Below are 23,057 nucleotides of genomic sequence, written 5' to 3'. Positions count from 1 at the left end.
GTGGGTGGAAGGGGATCTTTCCATTTCAGCAGAAATGCTTTGCGCACTAATAAAGAAGAGAAAGCAAGAATCTTACACTTTGCCGCAGAGAAACATGTGTCTTCTGGGGCGATTCCAAATAATGCCACAAGTATTTCTGGCAACCAGTTTTTTTAATGTACATTTCCTGAGAATGTAACAGACTAACTGGTTTAAACCTGTGCTTTGCGACCAGAGGGCCTGAATCCACTAGGGGGACTTAACAAAAAAAGATCTTTATTTTAATTCACCCTCTCAACTTTTTCCCCTTATAAAAACCTAACTTTTATTTCTATATTATATTTATACATAAGTAAAATTTTGTAAAGATCTGATAAATATAGGCCTGGAGAATTCTTTGAAAATCAAAGAAATAATTAAAAATAAATAAATAATTTTATAACTTTTTATGACTGTCATTTTATAGATTATAAAATTATATAAATCATGAACAGGCAGAAAAGCCACAAGGCCCTTGAATTATACTGTAGTCAACAAGCAGACAAGGAGGAGTCAAAGAGGTTAACTCATTTAAAAAGGACCAAATCTCAAATCTTGGCTTTTCTGACTAATTGTGTGCTCAGCTGACAGATTAAGCTATTCGTTATATGACAATAACGTTTAAAACCATGAAATAATCATTTATTAATGATGTTTTTAAATAATATTGCAATACAGCATCTATATCATCAAGATTTATTATAACAAGATATCAGTGGGATATCTTGCTTGAGGAAAAGGATTAAGGAAGTCAAAAAGACTTTGTAGCTCGTGTAGCCTTACCTTGAGAAACTCTTAAGACAACCCCTCATCGTCTACACACACACACACACACTTCAGTCTTCCAGCACTAGTGGCTGCATGTGTTTGTGGGACAGACTCTACCCTCCCACGGCCGCGCGCTGAGCCAACAAGAAGGAGTTTATTCAGCGTCCCGTCGCTGATTTCAATTTGTTTGTCACTAACCGCGTATCTACTCACGTCTTAGGAATGCCATGGCCACTCAGAACAACCAGGATTACTACAGGTCGGTCAGCAGCGAGTCCACCACATACATGATGGTCCCGGCGAACAGCCGCGGGCGAGACTCGCCGTCAAAGTTATGGATCGCGATGGTCGTGATTGTGGTGGTCGTCCTGCAGATCGCGTCCACCACGGGGCTCTTTGTCTACTTAAACATGTCTTTATCGCAGGTAAGCCAAAGTTTGCACTCTTATTATTTCTTTGGGTAAACTTTAAAAGTTTGTGAGCGAGTATTTTTGGGCACCACAGGCGCGTATACGCGGATTAGACAGCAATGTTTACTCGCTAATATTCCCCTTAAATGTCAGTGTAGGCAGCTCACTATGCTGTGGCATACAGTCATTCTTGCAAATGAGGAGAACTTTTGCTAAGTGGCAGACTGGTGACAAATCAGTTAATTTGAATAACGTTAGATTGATTGCACCAGGATGAATTAAACACTGTAAAGGGAAGCGAAGTATGCACAGAAACTGGAAAATTGATCTTTTTTTTGTCACTTAATTTGATTGCTTGATTGTCTTTCTGTGAGGATTGATGCTTTAAATGTTTTTCATTTGCAAGTAATAAGCACAATGATTCACATCAGACTGTTTGGAATAACTAAATCACGTTTGAAATGTGCATCTAGCAATAATAAAAATAAATAAATAAATAAATAAATAATAATAATAATAATAAAAATAGTAATAATAACTTTTAAAAGTATTATTATTATTATTATTATTATTATTATTATTATTGGTAACAGTAGTTCAGGTCACAATTCATGGCATTAACAAATCATTAACCAACACTACTAGCTTAATAAACTACCAATTAGCTGCTTATTAATATAAGGCAGACATTGGGTTTAGGTTTTGGGTAGGATTAGGGATGCAGAATAAGGTCGTACTTTATAACTGCTAACGAACAATTAATATCTTAATAATAGGCTCGCAATAAACATGGATTGTGACCTAAACTAAAGTGTTGCCTTATTATTATTATTATTATTATTATTATTATTATTATTATTATTGTTATTATATAATTTTGTAGTGGTTTTGCGATTTAAAGTAATGTATTATTATTACTATTATTATTATTATTATCATCATCATCAATTGCTATTGCAATAATAATAATAATAATACAAATAATCATAATAGCAACAATAATAATACCTATTGTAAAATTATTATTAATGTGTGTAGACTGTCAGATTAAAACAGAATCCAAAACCACTCATGAACCCAACAAAAACACGATTGCCCAATCAAAACAATCAGACAAGGAAGTAATGTACTTGTTTTGCAACATTGAATTGTTTGAAACACGAAAGGTCCTGTTTACTGCCTCATCTCAGGGTAACAGAAAGTTAACAACAGGTGTTTGTAATAAAATTACATAGAATACAACAACACCAGTATTCTATGAATCAAAATCATAATGTTGAGATCTTCAAATAAATGCTATGTGAACAGTAACAAGTATTCGTTATATCATGCAGATTAATACCTTTTTTTAAACGACTGAATAATGGACGGTCAAACTTTCATCTATATATTTGAAGGCTAATCACATCAGTTCAACCAAAAACTAAGTGGATCCTTACCGAGTTAGCTTTTTCTGTTTAACTCAAAATAAGATATTCTGAAAAATGTTAGAAACCTGTAACCATTGACTTCCATAGTATAAAAAACAAATACTATGGAAGTCAATGGTTACAGGTTTCTAACATTTTTCAGATTATCTTCTTTTGAGTTCAACAACAGCTTCATGACAAGTGAAAGATAAGTAAATGATAACACAGAGTTTAATTTTGGGTGAACTATCTCTTTAAGAAGGAAGATTAAGTTAGGATTCTGTAGGCACTGTTGAATATTAAACTCTGAACCGCATCATTTTAAGGTCTAATATGAGAAAAAAAAGCTCTGCGTTTACTAATAGGGCTGTAATAATCTAATTATAAACCTGCCCTTCGATCAGCAAAGCCTGTAAAACGATACGGCCTTGTGAGATAAGACAGATTGTTTCAAATAAACGCTCTACCTCGGAAGGGAAAAAGAAAGTGAGGTTAATTCACGGTCACACTGCGAGACTGTAAACACAAAAAGAGAGGACGGCGGCAGAAGCTCCCACACAAGCCATCACCATTCAGAGTTCCGGCTGACCTATTTATAAGTAACTGCGATTGACAAAATGCTTTTGGATTAGTTGTCGGATTGTGCTGGAAGGTGGTGCTGTTTACTTTTGGGACAGCTGATTTAAAGGGACAGTTCCCCCCCAAATTTAAACTCCATGATCATCTACTTACCCGTTACTTGTTTTAAACATATATGAGTTTCTTTCTTCTGTTAAACACAAAGAAGATATTTTGAAGAAAGCTAAAAACCTGCAACCATTGACTTTTCCTACTTTGAAAAACAAAAGTTACAGGTTTTCAGCTGAATATCTTCATTAATCTTCAATGGAAGAAAGAAACTCATAAATGTTTGGCACCACTCAAGGATGAGTTGGCTAAATAGTGAGTAAATGTTCATTTCTGGGTGAACTATCCCTTTAAATCAGCCCCATTCTCTCAATCCGACATGCTATACGTGTAGTTCTAGACAGTGTCCTCATCAACAATAACAGAAATTCATTGTAAAGCAATACCCTGCGAGCTAATGTTTATCTCCTCTCGGGCTCCCCATGGTAAACCTCCTGTGACATTTTCCACTGCCAAGATCCACAACGTCTCACTCTTTCACCCTCTTGTTTTCCCCCTCTCCTTCAAATTCGATCTTTATTCATATTGAACTTTCCTCCGTCTTTCCTTTTTGGTTCTGACTTTAATTCCATGCTCTTTGTCATTCCGAACATATAATTACAGCTAATTGTGGTTGCTTTTCTCTGATAATTCTTTGCGGATTCAAGTTACGTTACATTTGCCAGGCCCAAAGAAGGCATGGAGAGCTTCCAACGTTACACAGACCCTAAATTAAAGCTTAAACACACACACAAAAAATAACTGACATGAGGACAAAGCCTTTGATAAACGACAGTGACTTTGAGCCATTTAAGACGTTTGTATAATTTGTCGGCCTGCGCTGAATTTGATTAGGGATCACAGTGGAGCTTTTTAGTTTTTGTCTTTCCTAAATAAATCAAACTAGGCCGAGCCACCAGTACAGTAATTCATTTCTCTGTGTAAATTGTGTGTAACACACAAGACGCCGGCTTTAATAATAAATCTGAGAATGGTTTGAAACATCTCCAGGCTTTTTGGGTTTTTTTTGAGACCCAGGTTGTGATGAGGTTTCTGTTGTACAAGAACAAAAGCCTTAGGAAAATATTTTCAAGGATTAAACATCACCATGGTGTTTGCTGAAGGATTAAAGGCTGTCAGATTTCCAGAGCAACGGCTATCAAATAAATATATTTAATTGAGAGATATTGAATGTGAATGCATTGAAAATAGATACATATACACTCACATTCTCTCCCTCTATATCGAGCTGTTGCCTAATGAACATTCTTCAAGACTAACATAAATATCCTGTGCTCACTCTTGGTGCACCGGCCAGATGGGATGCTCAAACAGTGTTGTCCTAAAAGATGAGTAAACACCTCCATTTTACCCTATTATCTAGAGTCTAGGGACAAACAAAGCCCTGGTTTACACCAAGAGGAGTGCTAACAAACACTGCTACTCCCCTCATTTAGCGCCATTAGCGCTGTAATGAAAACTCTGCGAACCGAATGTACTTGATGACGATCAAGTTTAACTTGATAAAGTACTTTTCTAATGCGATTACCTCCAAAAAAGGCTATTTGGTGAAGTAACTCGAGTTAAAATAAGTTCATAATTACTCCAATCTGTCCATGTCATGTTTAATGTTTGTATTAATTATGTGCAGAGAAGACGAAGAAAAAAAGCACTTCTCAAGGGGTGCTTATATATTCTAGCAGGATGGCTGTTGGGGCCCCAGTTGGATTGGGGAAAGAAGCTGGGGTGCACTGACAGGCACGTAGTTAGTATTCTGAAAGTGTAACATTCAGTCAGACAGAGCAGAACGGGACGGTGATGGCCCGAGACTTCATAGAACACCCAGAGGGCTTTAAAAACGCATCACAATGGACTCTTAATAAGGCCTGTCTTCATTGGCCATTTACCAGAGATTTATGAACCAATGAGGGAGCCAAGACAAAGGTGATTATAAGGAGAAAAAACAGTTGTTACCCATGGCAACTGGGGGATTTTTGCTGAACACAATGGGACTGGTCATTGTAAAGTCGAATGTTTGTATGTACAGGTGCGTACTAGAGGACTGATGGCATGCCGAGTATGCACTGTATCTGTACTAGGCATGTTTCTTTAAAAGAGTAATTAGTTATAGTTACTAGTTCTCACAAATAGTAACAGAGTGAGTAACTAAGTTATGCATAATTATAAAAATATCTAATTACCAAGGAAAGTAACTACTGAGTTACTCCTACTTTGTCAAATTAGATTAGAATTACTTGTCAGCGAAGCAGAGAGACTGTTTTTTCTTGAGCATAAGTTGCCACATACATAACCATTCTTGCCTTTCACCTCAACGTGGGGACTGTATCAGTTATATTTTCAGTTTGTAAAACCTACCTTTGAACTTGTTGGATCTGCCATCGTTCTGACTACTGGTAGTTGGTGTGTGTGCGACTGATTGTGCGTGTGCTTGTGTTTTAACACTCACACTACTCTGCCTCTGATTGGCAAACGATGGAAATGTACTCTTAGTCAATCATCACGTTCTCAGTTACACCACGTTCACAGACACACCAATCATCATCACTGGTTGGTTATGTGTCCCGCTCCAGCCCCGAACACACAAACACACCCCAGAGAAAGTGAGGTCCTATGGCTGAGAGTGCCGCAACTCGCATGAAAACCACTTCAGTGTTCTCAGTTATAGTTACGCACATTTTTTATTGTCAGTAATGGTAACGGCGTTGTAACCAGTAATTAATTTGATTACTCGTTATTGAAAATATTATCACCGTTAGTAACCATTTTTTTATAGCGCCGTTATTCCCTTCAGTACACAATACGGAACACATAGTTAATACTGTAGCTACGTTTCCATCCTCCTATTTTTATGCGCATTTCGGAGATGCGTACAAAAAAAATCAGTTGATGGAAATGCCAAGATGCACATAAAATCATGTGCATAACTGAGTAGGATAAACTTTTTATTCTATTAGAAAAGATGCACATAAACTACGATGGAAACACATTTACTGAACAAATTCCTGTATGCGCATTAAATAAAGTCATGTGATTTTGTTATAAGAGATCATGTCATGATAAAAATGTGTGTGAATGGACAATCCAGCAGGCTGAGCACATTGTAAAGCATCTGAAATGTTGTTTTGGTCATTCTAAAATGCCTGAACTGTTTCGGTATTAGTGTTATTATATTATGAATTACCTCCAGTATTGTGAAGAACGTCTGCGTCTTATGGCTTCAAACGCCTCCACGTATTCATTGTGTGTCAGCATTGTCTTCTGAGGCGCAAGTCATTTATTAAATGAAGAAAAGACTCACACAGCTTCTCCTACCTCAGCAAATTCCATTTTTACTGTTGATATTTGGAACCAGTCAGTCAGGAAGTGACGATTCTATTTGACTCGTTGGATGGAAACGCTGCTTAATTCACACGTCTTTTATGTGATATTCCGGTTTAGCACTTAAAGTTAATTCGCATTTTTGGATGGAAACATAGCTAATGCTAGTTTTAGGGCTGCATGATATTGGAAAAAAACTGACATTGTCATCTTTAGTTTTTCTACAATATCCAATACAGTTACAATACAGTTCTTAAACGATGACCTAAATAACTCTACTCGGAAAGAATTCATCATTTTACATAATTTTACTTATATCTGTATAAAAAACAATATGCAAGCATAGATTAATAAAATAAATTAATTGTTTTGTGTTTTATGCCTTTCTGTGTGGAGTCTAACAGCATTGAAGAACAGAAATTTAATATTTATTCATTCATTCATTCATTGTCCTTCAGCTTAGTTCCTTATTTATCAGGGGTTGCCACAGCGGAATGAACCACCAACTATTCCAGCATATGCTTTATGCAACGGATGCCCTTCCAACCGCAACCCAATACTGGGAAACACCCATACACTCTCACATTCACACACACACACTCATACACTATAGCCAATTTAGTTTATCCAATTCACCTATAGTGCATGTCTTTCGACTGTGGGGGAAACCAGAGAACCTGGAGGAGAAGTTCAATAGTAATCAAATGTAAAATACCTCTCTAGTCTTCATTGTACAAATGATTCAATACAATAACTCTTTGTTAAATCTGTAAACTTATGAATTTCTTGGTTTAATCTTTCACTCTATTAGGGTTAAACTTTGCGATGACTCCCCAAATCACGTTCTGGAACGTGATTCCTTGTTATTATAATCCCAACTCAACATTGCAGATCCTGTGATGTGACTATTGCAGATTCGCACATCGCGATTTGATGCTAAAAAATCTGAATCAGAAAAAGCTTTATTGCCATATGTTCACACATACGAGGAATTTGTTTTCATTACAGAGCTTCTACAGTGCAACAGAATTATAGAGACAGGACAAAAAACAGATAATAAATATATTTAAAAAAAAGAAGCAAGTAGTGAATGCAAATATACAAATTGACAAGTGTATATATATATAGGTGTATTACTATATACAGTGTTACATGTGCAGCTGTTATATGCAAATTAACATGTAAAGTATGTTATTAAATATGTGTATAAAAAGTGTATAGCAAGTTTGTTTGTTTCACAATTACTATCATCAACTGCAAGAGCACAACACTGAGGCGGCTATCGTCGCCATCTTAGATATATTAGGCTTTAAAGCCTTAGTTGTATTGGTCACTTAAAGTACTTTACAATAAGGTTTCTTTAGTTAATGTTAGTTAATGTATTTAATTAAATGACCTAATAATGAATAATACATGTACAACATTTATTAATCATAGTTCAACATCTACTAATGCATTGTTAACATCCAAATTCATGCTGGTTAAGATTAGTTAATGCACTGAGTTAACATGAACGACTTTATTTCCATAAACTAAGGTTAAAAAACATGATTAAATACTGTAGTAAATGTATTGTTCATTGTTTGTTCATGTTGGTAAATGCATTAACTAGCATTAACTAATACAAACTTGTTGTAAAGTGTTACCATTGTATTTACTAACATGAACAAATAATGAACAATGCATACAATACAAAAGGCATGGGACGATAATCGTTTTCAAGGTATACCGCAGTTTGAAAAAGTCAAGGTTTTAAAACCACCAAAATTCTCTGTAATACCGTTCCTAAGGCATGTTTATGATTTTTTATTTACATTTTTTTTAGGACAACAGTATATTCAGCAGAAAAAATATCCAAAGATGCCGTTTTAAAATGTGAAGAAATCTGTGTTTTGAACTAATGAAGACATCATTAGTCAATGATTCATTTGAATTATTTAGCCTGACATGTTTACTGCTCCAAATTATTATAAATCTTTCAAAAAATAAAATATATTGTTTTCAAAGAGGAAAAAAGTTTGTTGTTTACCCAGACATTTAAAAAGAATATATTTTAGAGGAGTAATCACAATACCGTGAAACTGTGATATTTTTACTCAAGGTTATCACACCGTCAGAATCTTATACCAGCCCATGCCAACGATACAATGTATTAACGTATATATTCATGTTTGTTCAATTTCAGTAATGATAATACAGGTCAACACACAGTGCATCATCTAATGTCAACAATCACAGTGTTGGATTTAAATAATGCATTAGTAAATGTTGAACTATGTTTAACAAAAGATGTACACGCATTGGTCATTATTAGCCCATGTTTGTAAATACATTAACTACATGTCCCATATTGTATTGTTTGTGTCACACGCCTAGATCAAGGTTCACTTTCAGTCATGTGCTACTTTTAGAGAAACTTGTCATTGGAGGGAAAGCACCCACTGAACTTGTTTGCATACTTTTCATTGTCTGAGTCTAAATAAAAACTCAGAGTTTGCTCAAAATAGGGGTTTCCCTTCATAGCATGACTTGATATATTGCTTAAAAAGACAAGGCCATGACATTGCTTGCTTATTGCCAAGACAGGTTTTGACTTCTGTGTGGTCTCCCAGAGAAGGAAAAGAAGCGAGAGAGCAATCTCCTCAAGAGTTCGCCCTTTGCCAAATGCGCAAATTGAATATTTAGCAGGAATTTGCTTTGAAGACCTGCTTAGACAAACCTGTTGCCCTCTGGGAACTCGTCCGGAGATGCAGAGCTCTCGCAGATCATTTAGATCACCACCAACTTTCAGGCTGCTTTCCTTTCTTTGAGACCACAGTGGTGGTGGGGGGGGACCTAGAAAAAACATACACATGGATCAGGGACAGCCAAAAAAAGAGAGGAAGGGTGAGACGTTATAGTGAGATGCAGAGACAGAGAGCCCCTGGCATGGATTTAAGTTACACGCCTGGTTTCTCTTATTTAATCCTTTCCCAAAAAAGCAATGGATGTGGAGTGAAGCAGAAAGTTCAGTGGTGGCTTCTTTTCCCCAGCTAGAGAAATCAGGGCTAACACTGAAGCATTGTTCCCCACTTCCTGCTACCCTCGCTGGGATCAGAAACCCTCCGGAGTGCCACCAGTGACTCAATCTATGTCGATTTCGCTTCTTTTACCATGATTGGAGCTACATTATTTCTACTTTTTTTTGTGAGTCGACCCATCTGTGAACCATTACAAATAGCAATGCTGTTGTAGTTTACATGTATTAGGGCGTAGCGGCATTGACCCGGAGTCGTTTCATTTATTCAGTGTAACTCACAATGACAAATGATCAGTTGCTGGCTCACACTTCTCCACACCCTGGACAGTATACTTCAGATTCCAGGTCATGTGCAACTGACCCATTTCTAATCGAGGAATTGCAGGAAATAGGCACTTACTGAGCAAGATGTTGTTTACAGTCAGGAAGATTTTGAACATGTACACGCAAGCACGAGATGTATGACACATCAGATAATAGAGATCTATCTGTGAGCTGTCAGAGGGTGTTTCTGTTTTCCTGCTAAATGTAGCTTGGGTGGTAAATATATCCATTATCAGAGATGGTGGCAGTAAATTGCAGCACTTAAAACACTTTACAGGAAGACTTAATTGCTTTGAATTAATCAAAGCTTGAGGTGTCATGAACCTTAAATCAACAGTATTTTAACAGGATTTATTTATTTACCTGTTTCAGATTGTTTTTTTTTTGTTGTTGTTGTTGTTTTTTAGAAGCTTTTACAGGAAATTCAAATCAATTCATCTTTATTTCTATAGCACTTTTACAATGTAGATTGTGTCAAAGCAGCTTAACATAGAAGTTCTAGTACTTGAAACTGTGTCAGTCCAGTTTTCAGAGTTGAAGTTCAGTTTAGTTCAGTTCAGTGTGGTTTAATTTTCACTCTGAAAAGCGAATCCATCGATGCGCAGCTCCACAAGTCTCAAACCAAGCAAGCCAGTGGGGACAGTGGTGAGAAACAAACTTCATGAGCATCGCTTGTGCTTTATGTTTAAATGACCTGAAATATGTGAAGCACAAGTGAAACGCATGGTTTTGAAATATTTTTGTGTGAAATCCATGTGATCATGTGAACAAATGTGTGGAAATGTGATGGGTAAATAATTTTTAATTGCTTCACATATTGGGCTCGGTTTTAAAGATCTAGATGCAAAGTCTAAAGCACAATAATTTTTAATAAGAATAATAATTTCTGTAATATTTCAATCCTTTAATTTTTTCATATGTACAGATATTTGTGTATTGCTGTACATCCTGTGTGTTTTAAGCGTTTGAACCTGCATAGGCACATAACTAACGCACTCTGCTTTAAACTTTAGATTAGCTTTTACTTGGTCAATGGCACGGTCTATTTCAGTTTCTCGCCTTAACACACCTCCTTTAAAGACCAGCACATCCATGAGTCCACAAAGTGGTGCAAATGGATTTGCTATTTAAACAACGTGGCACAAAACATGAAAAGTAATGTTGCCCTGGTCTGAAAATAGCAACAAATCCTGCCAAACACGTCTGGCACCTTATTGCGCCAGGTGTATGATAGGCCCATTGTTATTATGACATGACAGTAACTGATGGCACAAAATGTAGAGCATCAAACAACGGTTTGATGCCTTCCAGGTTTATTTGAATAGCACTTTTCACAATAATTATTGTTCCAAAACAGCTTTACAAAATCTCTTAAAACCATCACAAGTTATTTTCGCAACAAAGAGCATGCTATCTGTTCAAGTCACATACTATTATTTTGGTGATGAACCTTCTGAATCTGTAAATGTTTAATACATAATGTTAAAAACATAATATTAAATACTAATTTAAATACTGCCTTTTGTGACTGCATACTCAAATGAATTTGACCTTATGAAAGCAATCTGAGTGAATGCGTTTACAACTATCTCTGAAATTGATGAAAGTGGACAAGCTCACAATGTTTTAGAACCGGTTTACTCATTATTAATGATTGTAGCTATGTGTTTTAGTAAAACAATTTTTGTTTTATTTTGCGTTCAAAATAATGAGCTAATTCTCTCATTGACTGCGTGATTCATTGTGACTACTTTAGTGCAACAATTTAATTTTTACACTGTAATTATTAAACTAAAAAGTAACTCGCGTTAGGGCTGGGCGATACATCGAACATTAGCGATAATATCGGAATAATTTTGTCAACAATGTAAAATTTGGAAATATCACGCATATTGAATATTTAAAATTTAAGCGTATACTTTCCCAATAGAATGCAGAAATGAGACAACAAACAGTACAGAAAAGTCAGAGGAGGAGATGATGAATTAAGTCCCCAAAAGAAACACACATACTGTAATATCGGGGTAGTCACAAAACACTCTTAAAATACTCTTTTTACACTGAAAATACATTAGGTCCCAGTTTCTGCTGTTCGTGGTGGTTATGAAAATGAACAAATGGGGAATATCCACCACATATCTCGTCTGTTCATTTCTCATTTCATTTCATAAGTGCGCATCTCCTACAACTCAATTTCATGTTTAAGCATTTTGCTTTATGAGATAACTGACAACGTTTTAGTAGATACCGAGAACCTTAATGCAGTATAGGTTGGAGGACACATTATAAATAATTTATTATAGGGATACACCGAAATGGATTTTTGGGCCAATATAGATAACCGATAACTCTTTAGATTTGGAGGCCGATAACCGATATATTAGCCCATAAATATAAATATTTCAAAATGTTTATTTGGAGGCCGATAGCCAATATATTAGCCCATAAATATAAATATTTCAAAATGTCATATTTTTATACAGTCAACAGCTGATTTTATTTTAAAATCTTCATAAAAGTTTGAAATGATCTTAGAATAGCCTACTCAATGCAAAAAAAAGAGCAATAATTTAAAAATTGCAAGGTGATTATATAGACCTATATTCACGATTTCACAGCATGCCAAAATAGATTACTTCCTTTTCTTTGCATAGCAAATTAACATGCTACTTGACTGTTGCATATAAATAATAGGTTAAATAACAAAATGAGAGGCAGGTAATTCTGTACAATAACATAATCTATCTGCTTAAAGCTATCAGCCTAATTTTGATATCAGACCGATAACGATAACATTAAAAATAGCATTTATTGGCTGATAACGATATGGCCACCAATATACCATGTATCCTTATAATTTATATAAGCCTAAATAGAATATGATTCAATATATTGGAAAAAAATTGGATGAGCGGATGAGCTTGCGCAAATAAAGCAAAACCACTCGTGATGTACACGTGCTTTTAAACGGCCTCGTAAAGAACAATAAAGGACAAACAACAGATCATGTTTTTCTTCTTGTCATGTGGCTGTTTGCCACAAGAAGATGAGAAGGTTTGGTTACAATTCTCTGTGAACCAATAACGTTCAGCTGTGCGTCTTGTCCCAACCTTTTTGGTACCGTTTTAGCAACAGTAGCTGTTCAAAAAAAAATTTAAAGGGGCACAAGAAAATCATGTTTTCTGTTGTTTAAAAGCAAATGCAAACATATCGAGATATATATCGAATATCAGAAAAATCTTGACAATATCGAGATATTGTTAGTTCATTAAACCTAATACAGGAAATAATTACAAATTAATCTGCATCATAAAGTGTTACCAAACTGAACGTTTACATACATAAATCCAAAAACGGGTTGTAGTTCAACAAATATAAGAGTCTGTAAGTGCTTCCAGGACTAACACTGCTGATCTCAGATCAGTCTTAAGCTCTTCCTGTGAGTGCAAGCTCTGCTCAACATGGGGGACCCTCATTACCTGCCCAACTCGCTTTGAAAACCGTAAGGCGGCGAGAGTTAACGAAACACACCTTCTGCTGCCACGCTCCGCAGGCAACTGGAGAGTCATTAAGAGCTTTGGCGGACCGTGACTCAAGACTTCGAAATTGCACACAGAGATCCTTAACTGGCGACATATATATTTCTTGGAGAGGCTGCAGGGTTTCTGAGCGTGGAGAGAAAGAGACAGAAAAAAAAAAATCAGTGCAAGGGGTTTAGAGCAAGGTCATTCAAAAGTACCTCATTATGTCGGACATACCTCTCCAGCTGGCTCAAGCTGAACTTGTACCCCATTGGCTTTCCATAGCAAGCCTCATTGCTGATGTCCTCATCTACTTTCCCGGCAAGGGTCAAGAGGGACACGTGCCCTCATTTTGATGTGTTTCGGACCGTTTCCTCATTGAGTCTGCAGTTCACCTCCTAAATCAAAGTGCAGTTCTCATTGTTCCTTGAGATGATATGTTGCATTGAAACCACATTTAATTTAGGCATCGAGCATGTGATTTGGGTTCTAACTTCTATTCCATTGGCAGGTTAAGAGTCAGGGGGTTACAGAAGAGCTGCGGTGCCTGGGCTTGCTCAACGTTCTGGGTAAAGATCAGGACATTCCCGAAGACCTGGCCCAACTGTTCGGAGAGCCTTGCATGAAGCTCGCCGAGGGTATCAAGGCATATATTTCAAAGGTGAGTACAGTACATGTTTTGGTTTGTCACACAAAATTCTGCCTTCTTTTTGTTGGGATATCTGTCGAGGCAAGCTGTCTCTTAATAATATCTTTTAAAAACACACATCATCAATTCTTGAAGACAACAGTTACTAGTGAAGGTTCCTCACAGCATGAAGAAACTTGCTGTTACCATAAATGTGTCCTGGCAAGTGATTGCAATCTCCTCAGGGAAAAAAGTGGATGGTTGAGTCATGGGAGTGTTTTTCAGGCATTTGTGCTTGTATATGCAGCATTGTGCAGGGTGACTCACCCTCTTGTCCCGATCATGAACCAGTCTAGAAGTCAGAGCTCAGATTTGAAGGAAATGGCTTGGTTTTCCCCTGGCGTGGCTGGTTATCCCTTCAGATTCCAGCTTTTTCCCTTCACAGCCTTCAAGTGGTTGTGGCGTTAATAAAACCGACATGCTTGGAAGCATCAGGCTTGGTTTTAAAACAAGTCTTGTTCTGAAGGTGTGATTACTGCTCGATTCTCTGCAAGCCAAACACTTTTTTATAAGAAATACATAATGGCTTAAAATCTCTTTGTTTTATGTTTGTGCTTATGCTGACCAATGTTGCACTAATAAAACAGTAAAATGTTATATTGTAAATTACTTTCAACATTGAAAATTAATTTTCTAATTTATTATGTTTTGTTATACTTTTTTAATTTAATTTCAGTTTTTATAAATATTACTCATTCCACTGATGGACACATTTATTTTTAATAATTTATAATCTCTGGATTTATTACTTATACCTATGTGTTTGAGTAAAACCATAGGCTTTAAAAAATATGCACATAGTATCCGTGACAACATCCATAGGTTTCTGAAGAGCGCAAATTAAGCTACTCGTGGACGTGGCCAATCATCGCCATTTTGTTTGTACCGACCAGGGGTAACCAAAAAAGGGCAAAGAGGCGGAGCTTGAGCAGAGCTACAGATGCCTGCTATGCATTTTGCATAGACCGACTTTAAGGACTTTTTTTTTATCTGCGATTTGTTTGTGTTCTGACCACATGTGCTTGGTTGTACCAATAAAGTGTTGGGTCAAAACACTGTTGTAATACATTAAGCCACTTGAATGGTTTGTGAGCACAATTAAGTGCACAGCATGCTATATTATCTGATAATTGGAGGAAATAATTCCAAAAGGCAATTGACTGATAAAAGCCACATAAAAAAAAATAAATAAATACGATGTATATGTATGAGTTCAGTGGCTAATCAGCTGGTTTTAGCTGAGGTGATATGACGGCAACCAGCAAGACCTAGCTGTCACTCAAGTGACAATTATGCAGACTTAATATAACTTAACAAAAGCGAAACAGATTAGTTATAAAAAAACAATTCACCCCCTCACAGTTGTCATGAAGTGTAAAATTGGCTATATACACCATTTTGTTTTTTGTACCAGGCTGTAAAAACTTTTCTTTCTGCTGTAAAGTTGACCATTTTAACATTGGAGTCAATAGAAATGTGCTCTATTATGGAGCCAGGCCTAGAGGTATTTTGATGTATAGCAATTTCAATTACTTCCATATTAGCTTCACGAGGGGGAGCGGGATTTTACCGCTTGAGTACAACATAATATTTGTTTAATTCTGTAAACTGCTGATGACATTTTTCCCTAAATTTAGAATAATAATCATTTAGAGCATCTTTTTGAATAAAAGAAAAAGGTGACATTTTTGGTTAATTCTTATTTTTAGACAATACAATACCAATGTCATTGTAAATGCATTGTAAATGTTAAGAAATCAATATTTCGTGAAATAACCCTGCTATTTAATTAAAACAAAAGATTTTTTTGATTAAAAGCAACTGCCATTTTCAATCAGTCAATCAATAAAACAGTACATATATACAGTTAAAGTCAGAATTACTAAACCCCCTGAATTATTAGCCCCCCTGTTTATTTTATTCCCTAATTTCTGTTTAAAGAAGAGAAGATTTTTTCAGCACATTTCTAAACATAATAGTTTTAATAACTCATTTCTAATAACTGATTTAGTTTATACATTTAAAGGTTAGGGTTAGGGTAATTGGGCAAGTAATTGTATAACGATGGTTTGTTCTGTAGACTATCGAAAAAAAATATTATCAGACATACGTTGAAAATTTCCTTGCTCTGTTTTGTCTCTTTTGTAAATATTACAAAAAGAAAAAAAATCAAAGGGGGTTTAATAGTTCTGACTTCAACTGTACATACATGCACACACACAAACACACGCACACACGCACACACATACACACAGCCTCTCTAAATAACAACATTTTAATAAAAAAATTGGGAAGTATTATCAAAACATTATAGAATAAAACAAATATTAACATTTAACTCAAACCCATTCCTAATAAATACAGTAAATCCAGAGGAACTGAGAATTTTCAAGGGGTCTCTTAATATATTTTCTATAGCTATAGTGCTCAACGTAATTGAGTACACCCCATTTTGAAAAATAGATTTTGAAGAATATTTTGATCTGTTTCTCAGTGAATATAGGCAATGTATTTTGGTGCATTTAAACAAAACAGCTTTATTAAACAGAAATATTTATTAATATAATATATTAGTCACCAAACATATTTAGAAATTGAAAGATAATACAATTAAATTCAAGCAAAATATTGAAAAAAACAATTACAACCTACAATTTTTTTTTGTTTCTCTTGAATTTCTCTCTTTTTAAAATTTGTATTTAACATTTTTCTATAACATAAATTTGGGTGCACTAGTTTTTTAATCATTATTGTAAGTTATTTTGTTAGATGAGCTAAAGATTTGGCTTCAGTACTGACTAATCTAATGTGTACGCACAAATATAATATTGTATAACTTCCTATTAAAAATATGAATTTGAAAGAGAGATTCGGGAGGGGTGTACTTATTTATGCTGAGCACTGTACATATAGATGTTAAGGCAGATTACCAATAAAAATGAACAATAACAATCATAATTTTTATGTCTAAATGAATCCACCATCCACTAATAAAACTTGCATACCTACATAATGTCAGACTAAATAAACAACCATCTGGGTGCTGATTAACATAATAGCCCACACAGATTAAGCGGCATCAGCAGAAAAGCAATCAGACGTTCTTTCTTTGAAGCAACCCACGCCAATGAATCATTCACAATACGACCAGGAAACATTCATTTACAAAGCAAATAGTGTGCGTTTTCACTTCGCTGGAAGTGGAATGTCGCAATTTCCAATGCCTTTTTTTATTATGTATTCATTTTCCGTGCCACCTCTTTGTTTACCCAAGTCCCTCGGCTCTGGGAATATACGTTATCGGATTTTATGGAGCATGTCTACTACCCCGTCCTGCCCCCCCTATCGCCATGCACAACAGCCCGTGCGTACCGTCAAATCTTTCACTACTAATTGAGTAAGGCTGCAAACAATTTATTGGCACTCAGAGACAGAGGCATTTGCTTCATAATTAAAAACACATGCACCACTTCTGAGGGATGCAATTATGGTGCGCTAAAGAATTCCCTGAACATGCTTGGGGATAGGTCAGTGGATAAACAAATAATGGAGGGTTTTGCCAGGACGCATGGGGCAGATCATACACTGGTCCCATAACATGCGAAAAGAGACACAATAACGTTGCATGCTTTATTTTTTGCTTGCATGTTCACACGTCAATACAAATAAGTGGACGCAAATTCAGATTTGGATGATTACACACCGAGAAAGAAAGTCGGACAAGCACACGCCGAGGCTTCGGGCTTTTTTCCAGATTCATGTCAGCACAAGGGTAAAGCGTATAAGAAGGATCCAGAGTGTGTTCGCAGTGGAGAAGGAGCGAGAGATGAAGGAAATGCATGTTTCTGTAGCGAAGGCCTTCAGAATCCAGAGAATGCCAGAACACCTGGAAGTTATTATGGAGGACTCCAAAAAAAGAAAAGTCTTACGTCCTCCAGATTCTCGACTTTAGCTGGACTCAGCACACAAATGGCGTATGAGCGTGGATGTGCAAACCCATGACCATTTCCTGACTTTACAAAGGCTTTACCGTGGGTTTTAGATATTTTAAGATAATGCATATGCTATCTGTGAGATGGAGATAGTTTAATGCACAATATGGTGGAGTAAGTCCTGTCATTAAAAGGTCTAATTGTTTTCTTGTGCGATATAGTCAGAGAAATAATTGCCATATGTGATGTTATTGTCATTTCAAGACCATTTTATGCCACTGATTATATGACAAGATTCATTAATTCATTCATTCATTTTCTTTTCGGCTTAGTCTGTTTATTAATTTGGGGTCGCCATATGACATGTCATTTAAATGGACATGAACTCTTTCAGGTGACAAAAACTTTTAATTTTTAAAGGGATAGTTCATCCAAAAAGTAAAATGTACTCACTTGTTTGAAACATTTATTGTTTTTGTTCTTCTATCGAACACAAGAGATGATATTTAGAAATATGTTGGAAACCTATAACTGTCGACTTCCATAGTATTTGTTTTTCCTACTATAGAAGTCAATGGTTACAGGTTTTCAGCTAAAAATATATACATATATTTTGTGTTCGACAGAAGAAAAAAACTGATAAATGTTTGGAACCACTTGAGGGTGAGAAAATGTTCATTTTTGGGTCAAATATCCCTTTACGGTCGTTTAGGTTCTGTAATTTTATGTTAAAAAGGTAACAGTCATCAGCTGGCAGCTAGCTCTCTGCAACTCTCACATGGTCGCCCACTGAAGCTAAGCAGGGCTGCGCCTGGTCAGTATCTAGATGGGAGACCACATGAGAAAGAAGCTAGGTTGCTGCCAGAAGTAGTGTCAGTGAGACCAACAGGGGGCTCTCATCCTGTGGGCTGTGTTGATCCAAATGGCCCAGTATAGTAAAGGGGACACTATACTGTCATTGGACGCCGTCTTTCAATGAGACTTTAAATTGAGGTCCTGACTCTCTGTGGTCATTAAAAATCCTAGGATGTTCTTCGAAAAAGACCCCCGGCATCCTGGCCAAATTTGCCTACTGGCCTCTGCCCATGATGGCCTCCTAACCATCATAATTAGCTTCATCACTCTGTCTCCTCTCCGCCAATCAGCTGGTGTGTGGTGTGCACAATATGGCTGCAGTCGCATCATCCAGGTAGATGCTGCACACTGGTGGTGGATGAAGAGATTGCCACCCCCAAGAAAAGCGCTATATAAATGTAAGGAACTATTATTATTAATTATTAATATAAACTTTGAGAACAGTGATGTAGAATGCAAATGTCCTTGCTTTAATTTTAATGCGAATGTGTGTCATTTTTCTGCCTCGAAGCAAAGCTCATCTGTAAAACTCCTTAAAACCGTCAGCAGTTTTCGGGAAAATATGAAAAATCACCTTTCAAAACAAACTCAGGTTTAAATCCTGTCTGGCCAATGCACTCCAACCATATGCCTTATAAGGCTTGGCAATATGGCAATAATAAAAATTAGATGTTTTTATATGATAAAATTTACCATTTGACCAATTTACTATGTAGATTTATTATGTCTGACTATGTCAATGTCAACGAAACATAAGTATGACATGACTCGGGTAACATTTCTGTTAATTATTTCGGTTAAAGCTGCGGTCTGTAGTACGATGCTGCGAAAAGGGACAGGATTAAACAAGATGATTAGACATTTAAAAAAGTGAGCGATTGGTCCATATTTTCAATTTCTGTCCAGAGAGGTCATGTTTTGATCTTCGATTGGTCTCACGCAGTCAAGTGATGTGATTTCGCAGATCAGAGTTCACAAAGCTTGAACTTTGCAATGCAGTGAACTGTTAAACTTGTTGCACAAGCTTGCATTTCCGGTCTGACGCATTCGCATGCATATGAATGGAAGTCTATGGGGTGAAAAGTCTAGTGTGACCGCGGCTTAACAATGGTGCGGCCCACATCTAGTGTTTAACATGGAGTAAACACAAAAACAAATATCTCAGAATAGAAGTTGCATGACATATGAAAGCAGATATTGTACAAACGTGACTTTAGAAATAACATAAGCAAAATGATCAATTGATGAAATGTTTGTTTAGGCTGACTCAAAAAGTCAAGGCAATTCCAATTCAAAATGACTGAAAGAATAACACCAGCAGCAGGCTATTATTAACAGTGAATGTTCTGTAAAAACAGACAACTACAGCTCCTTTCAGCCTGTCACCACACTGCAAACTTAAAATATCAAACACAGGAATAGCTGTGTACAGGATTTTGCATTCCGCCTGACTGCTTTTGCATTGTATTTTTAATGTAAACATGCTTTTAACAGATGAATTTAGGCATTGTGCTCGATTCTCTGTTGCAGATTTTCATGCATGAAATGGCATGCTAAAAAACAAGGTACTTAAGTGTGTCAGTTGTACAGTTGCATCATTACTTTAACATGTCCTACTTTATTATTGTCACTTTTATTTTCATTTTATTTCATTCAAAACTGCAGTTTCTCAAACAAACAAAAAAATATTACTAATTTGTGGCAAAACATTATATTTGAATGAATGGATATCATATAAAAAAAGTAACATATTCAACAGTTAAGGCGATGCAGTGGCGCAGTAGGAAGTGCTGTCGCCTCAAAGCAAGAAGGTCACTGGTTCGAGCCTCAACTGGGTCAGTTGGCGTTTCTGTGTGGAGTTTGCATGTTCTCCCTGCGTTTGCGTGGGTTTCCTCCGGGTGCTCCGGTTTCCCCCACAGTCCAAAGACGTGGTACAGGTGAACTGGGTAGGCTAAATTGTCTGTAGTGTATGAGTGTGTATGGATGTTTCCCAGAGATGGGTTGCAGCTGGAAAGGCATCCGCTGCGTAAAACATGTGCTGATAAGTTGGCAGTTCATTCCGCTGTGACGACTTAGTTTGTATTGGCTGATTTAGTGGCCCAAAGTCTATTGAACCACATGAGCGCTAACTGTATGAAAGCTGTCGGTCCGAAAGTAGTGGAAAGTGGTCTAGTATCAGACCCCATTTACATCTGTTTTTAGAAAACTCTGCTTATGAGTAGATCCACTAAAATGCAGGTTATCAGCAGATTTAATCAAGGGACAGTTCATGTTGGATATTGATTTAAAATATGTAAATTAAGGTACATAGAGCGTTATATATAGAGCGTTATTCGTGTTGACATTCTGTTTTGTCTGCACATATAATTCATAATGAGCTCTTGTGTCTTTGCATGCTGCAGTCATGACACTAACATGAACTCAGACTTTATTCATCCCAGTAGAAACCATATTTACACAACCTTTGTTTAACCTACAAATTGTGCACTGTGTGTGCTGTAGAACACAATAGTTGTTTAGCAAGTGACCAATTTTAAATCGCAGCTTTAGCAACTGCAGGGGCCAAGTCTCTTCATATACTTAAGATCATTTAATTGGACAAAAAGCAGTGCAGAATGATGTCATCAAAACTGTTGGTGCATCCCAAATCGCAAAAGTAGACACTATTCTATGCCAATAAGTAGTGTATATAGTGCAAGTAGTGCATTCACACCAAATATTTGCATTTCTTATCAGAATGGGAGAAGCTATCTGGAAAAGAGGTTGGATTACTTTATTTATTCTTAATTGTGCAAGCTAAATTCTCCAACAGAGACGATTATGTCGCCTCCTGATTGTGTATACACTGAAAAAAAAATGATGTTTTTTTAAATGTGTTGAATTTTAACAAACAAATTAAATTTTGTAATGTTCAACTTAATTTGTTTGTTTAAATTCAGCCCAAATAAATTGTTTACAACCACTTAATGTAAAAAAAATCAGTAAATCCAAGGAATCATCTTTGAATCATTTTTTTCAGTGCAGGGTTGCATTCACGACTCTCTTCTCTCCATATGCACCACTTTCCGATCAACATTCTCTATTTCTGGAAAAACATTTTGCAATTCTTAATGTGCTTCACGCAGGTGAGTGGGATTGACAAATCACCTGTAATACACACTCTTTTCCTTTTCTTTTTAATAAGCACCACATACTTCTTGGAAACCATTGTGCAATTCTGAGTGTGCTCCACACACATGAGTGGGCTTGTCAAACCACCTGTAGGGCACAGTCTGTCCTCTCCATTTGCACCAGACACTTTCTTATCAACATTCTATATTCCTGGAAAAACAGCTTGCAAATCAAGTGTGCTTCACGCAGGTGAATGGGCTAGACAAATCACCTGTAGTACACATTCTTTTCCTTTTAAAATGCACCCCATGCTTCTTGGAAAACATTGTGCAATTCTGAGTGTGCTCCACAGATGAGCTGACTTGACAAAACACAGAGATTCTGACTTGTCATATAACTGCAGGAACTCTGATGATTTGAAGTGCTTATTTTACCCTCACTTGCAAGTCGCTTTGGATGAACTGACTAAATGTAAAATATATATGTAGGAACTATTTGTTAGTTTGGTAATTTACATGTTTGCATGTTCTCCCTGTGTTCATGCGGGTTTCCTCCGCGTGCTCCGGTTTCCCCCACAGTCCAAAGACATGTGCTATAAGTTAATTGAATTAACTAATATGGCCGTAGAGTAATTGGTGCATGTGTGAATGAGTGTATGGGTGTTTCCCAGTACTGGGTTGCAGATGAAAGGGCATCCAGTGTGTAAAACATATGCCAAAATAGTTGGAAAAAAATTGTAAATAAAGGATTAAGCCAAAGGAAATTGAATGAATGAATGGTGATTTACAAGGTGTTGAGTATTGTCTTGAAAAATATTTGTTGTTGTTGTTTTGAATTTAAATGTAAAGTCTAAAGTGTTTTGAAATGTGCATTTTTATTGTTTATTATTCTATTAGTTTGGTAGATTTATCTTTGGCCCACGCTTCACAGTAATATTTGGTTTTTGGACCTTCACACGAAAAAGTTTGGGCACCCCTTCTCTAAACTCAAACACTAT

The 23,057-nt window shown here is 36.4% G+C and overlaps 1 protein-coding gene across 1 annotated transcript in view; it reads left to right on the top strand.

The window, feature by feature from the left end:
• Nucleotides 1-843: 843 nt before the first annotated feature.
• The window catches only part of tnfsf10l (TNF superfamily member 10, like), a 44,216-nt gene continuing 22,002 nt past the window's right edge, over nt 844-23,057 (top strand). The window contains exons 1-2 of the mRNA XM_056461263.1: nt 844-1,211; nt 13,986-14,135. Coding sequence (XP_056317238.1) covers nt 1,014-1,211; nt 13,986-14,135 — 348 coding nt within the window. The 5' untranslated portion in view covers nt 844-1,013. The remainder of the gene's footprint in view (nt 1,212-13,985; nt 14,136-23,057) is intronic.

Source organism: Danio aesculapii, chromosome 7 (genome assembly GCF_903798145.1).
Source record: "Danio aesculapii chromosome 7, fDanAes4.1, whole genome shotgun sequence".
NCBI lineage: Eukaryota > Metazoa > Chordata > Actinopteri > Cypriniformes > Danionidae > Danio > Danio aesculapii.
The sequence above is the reverse complement of the archived record's forward strand: the minus strand, read 5'-3'. Positions and strand labels throughout refer to the sequence as shown.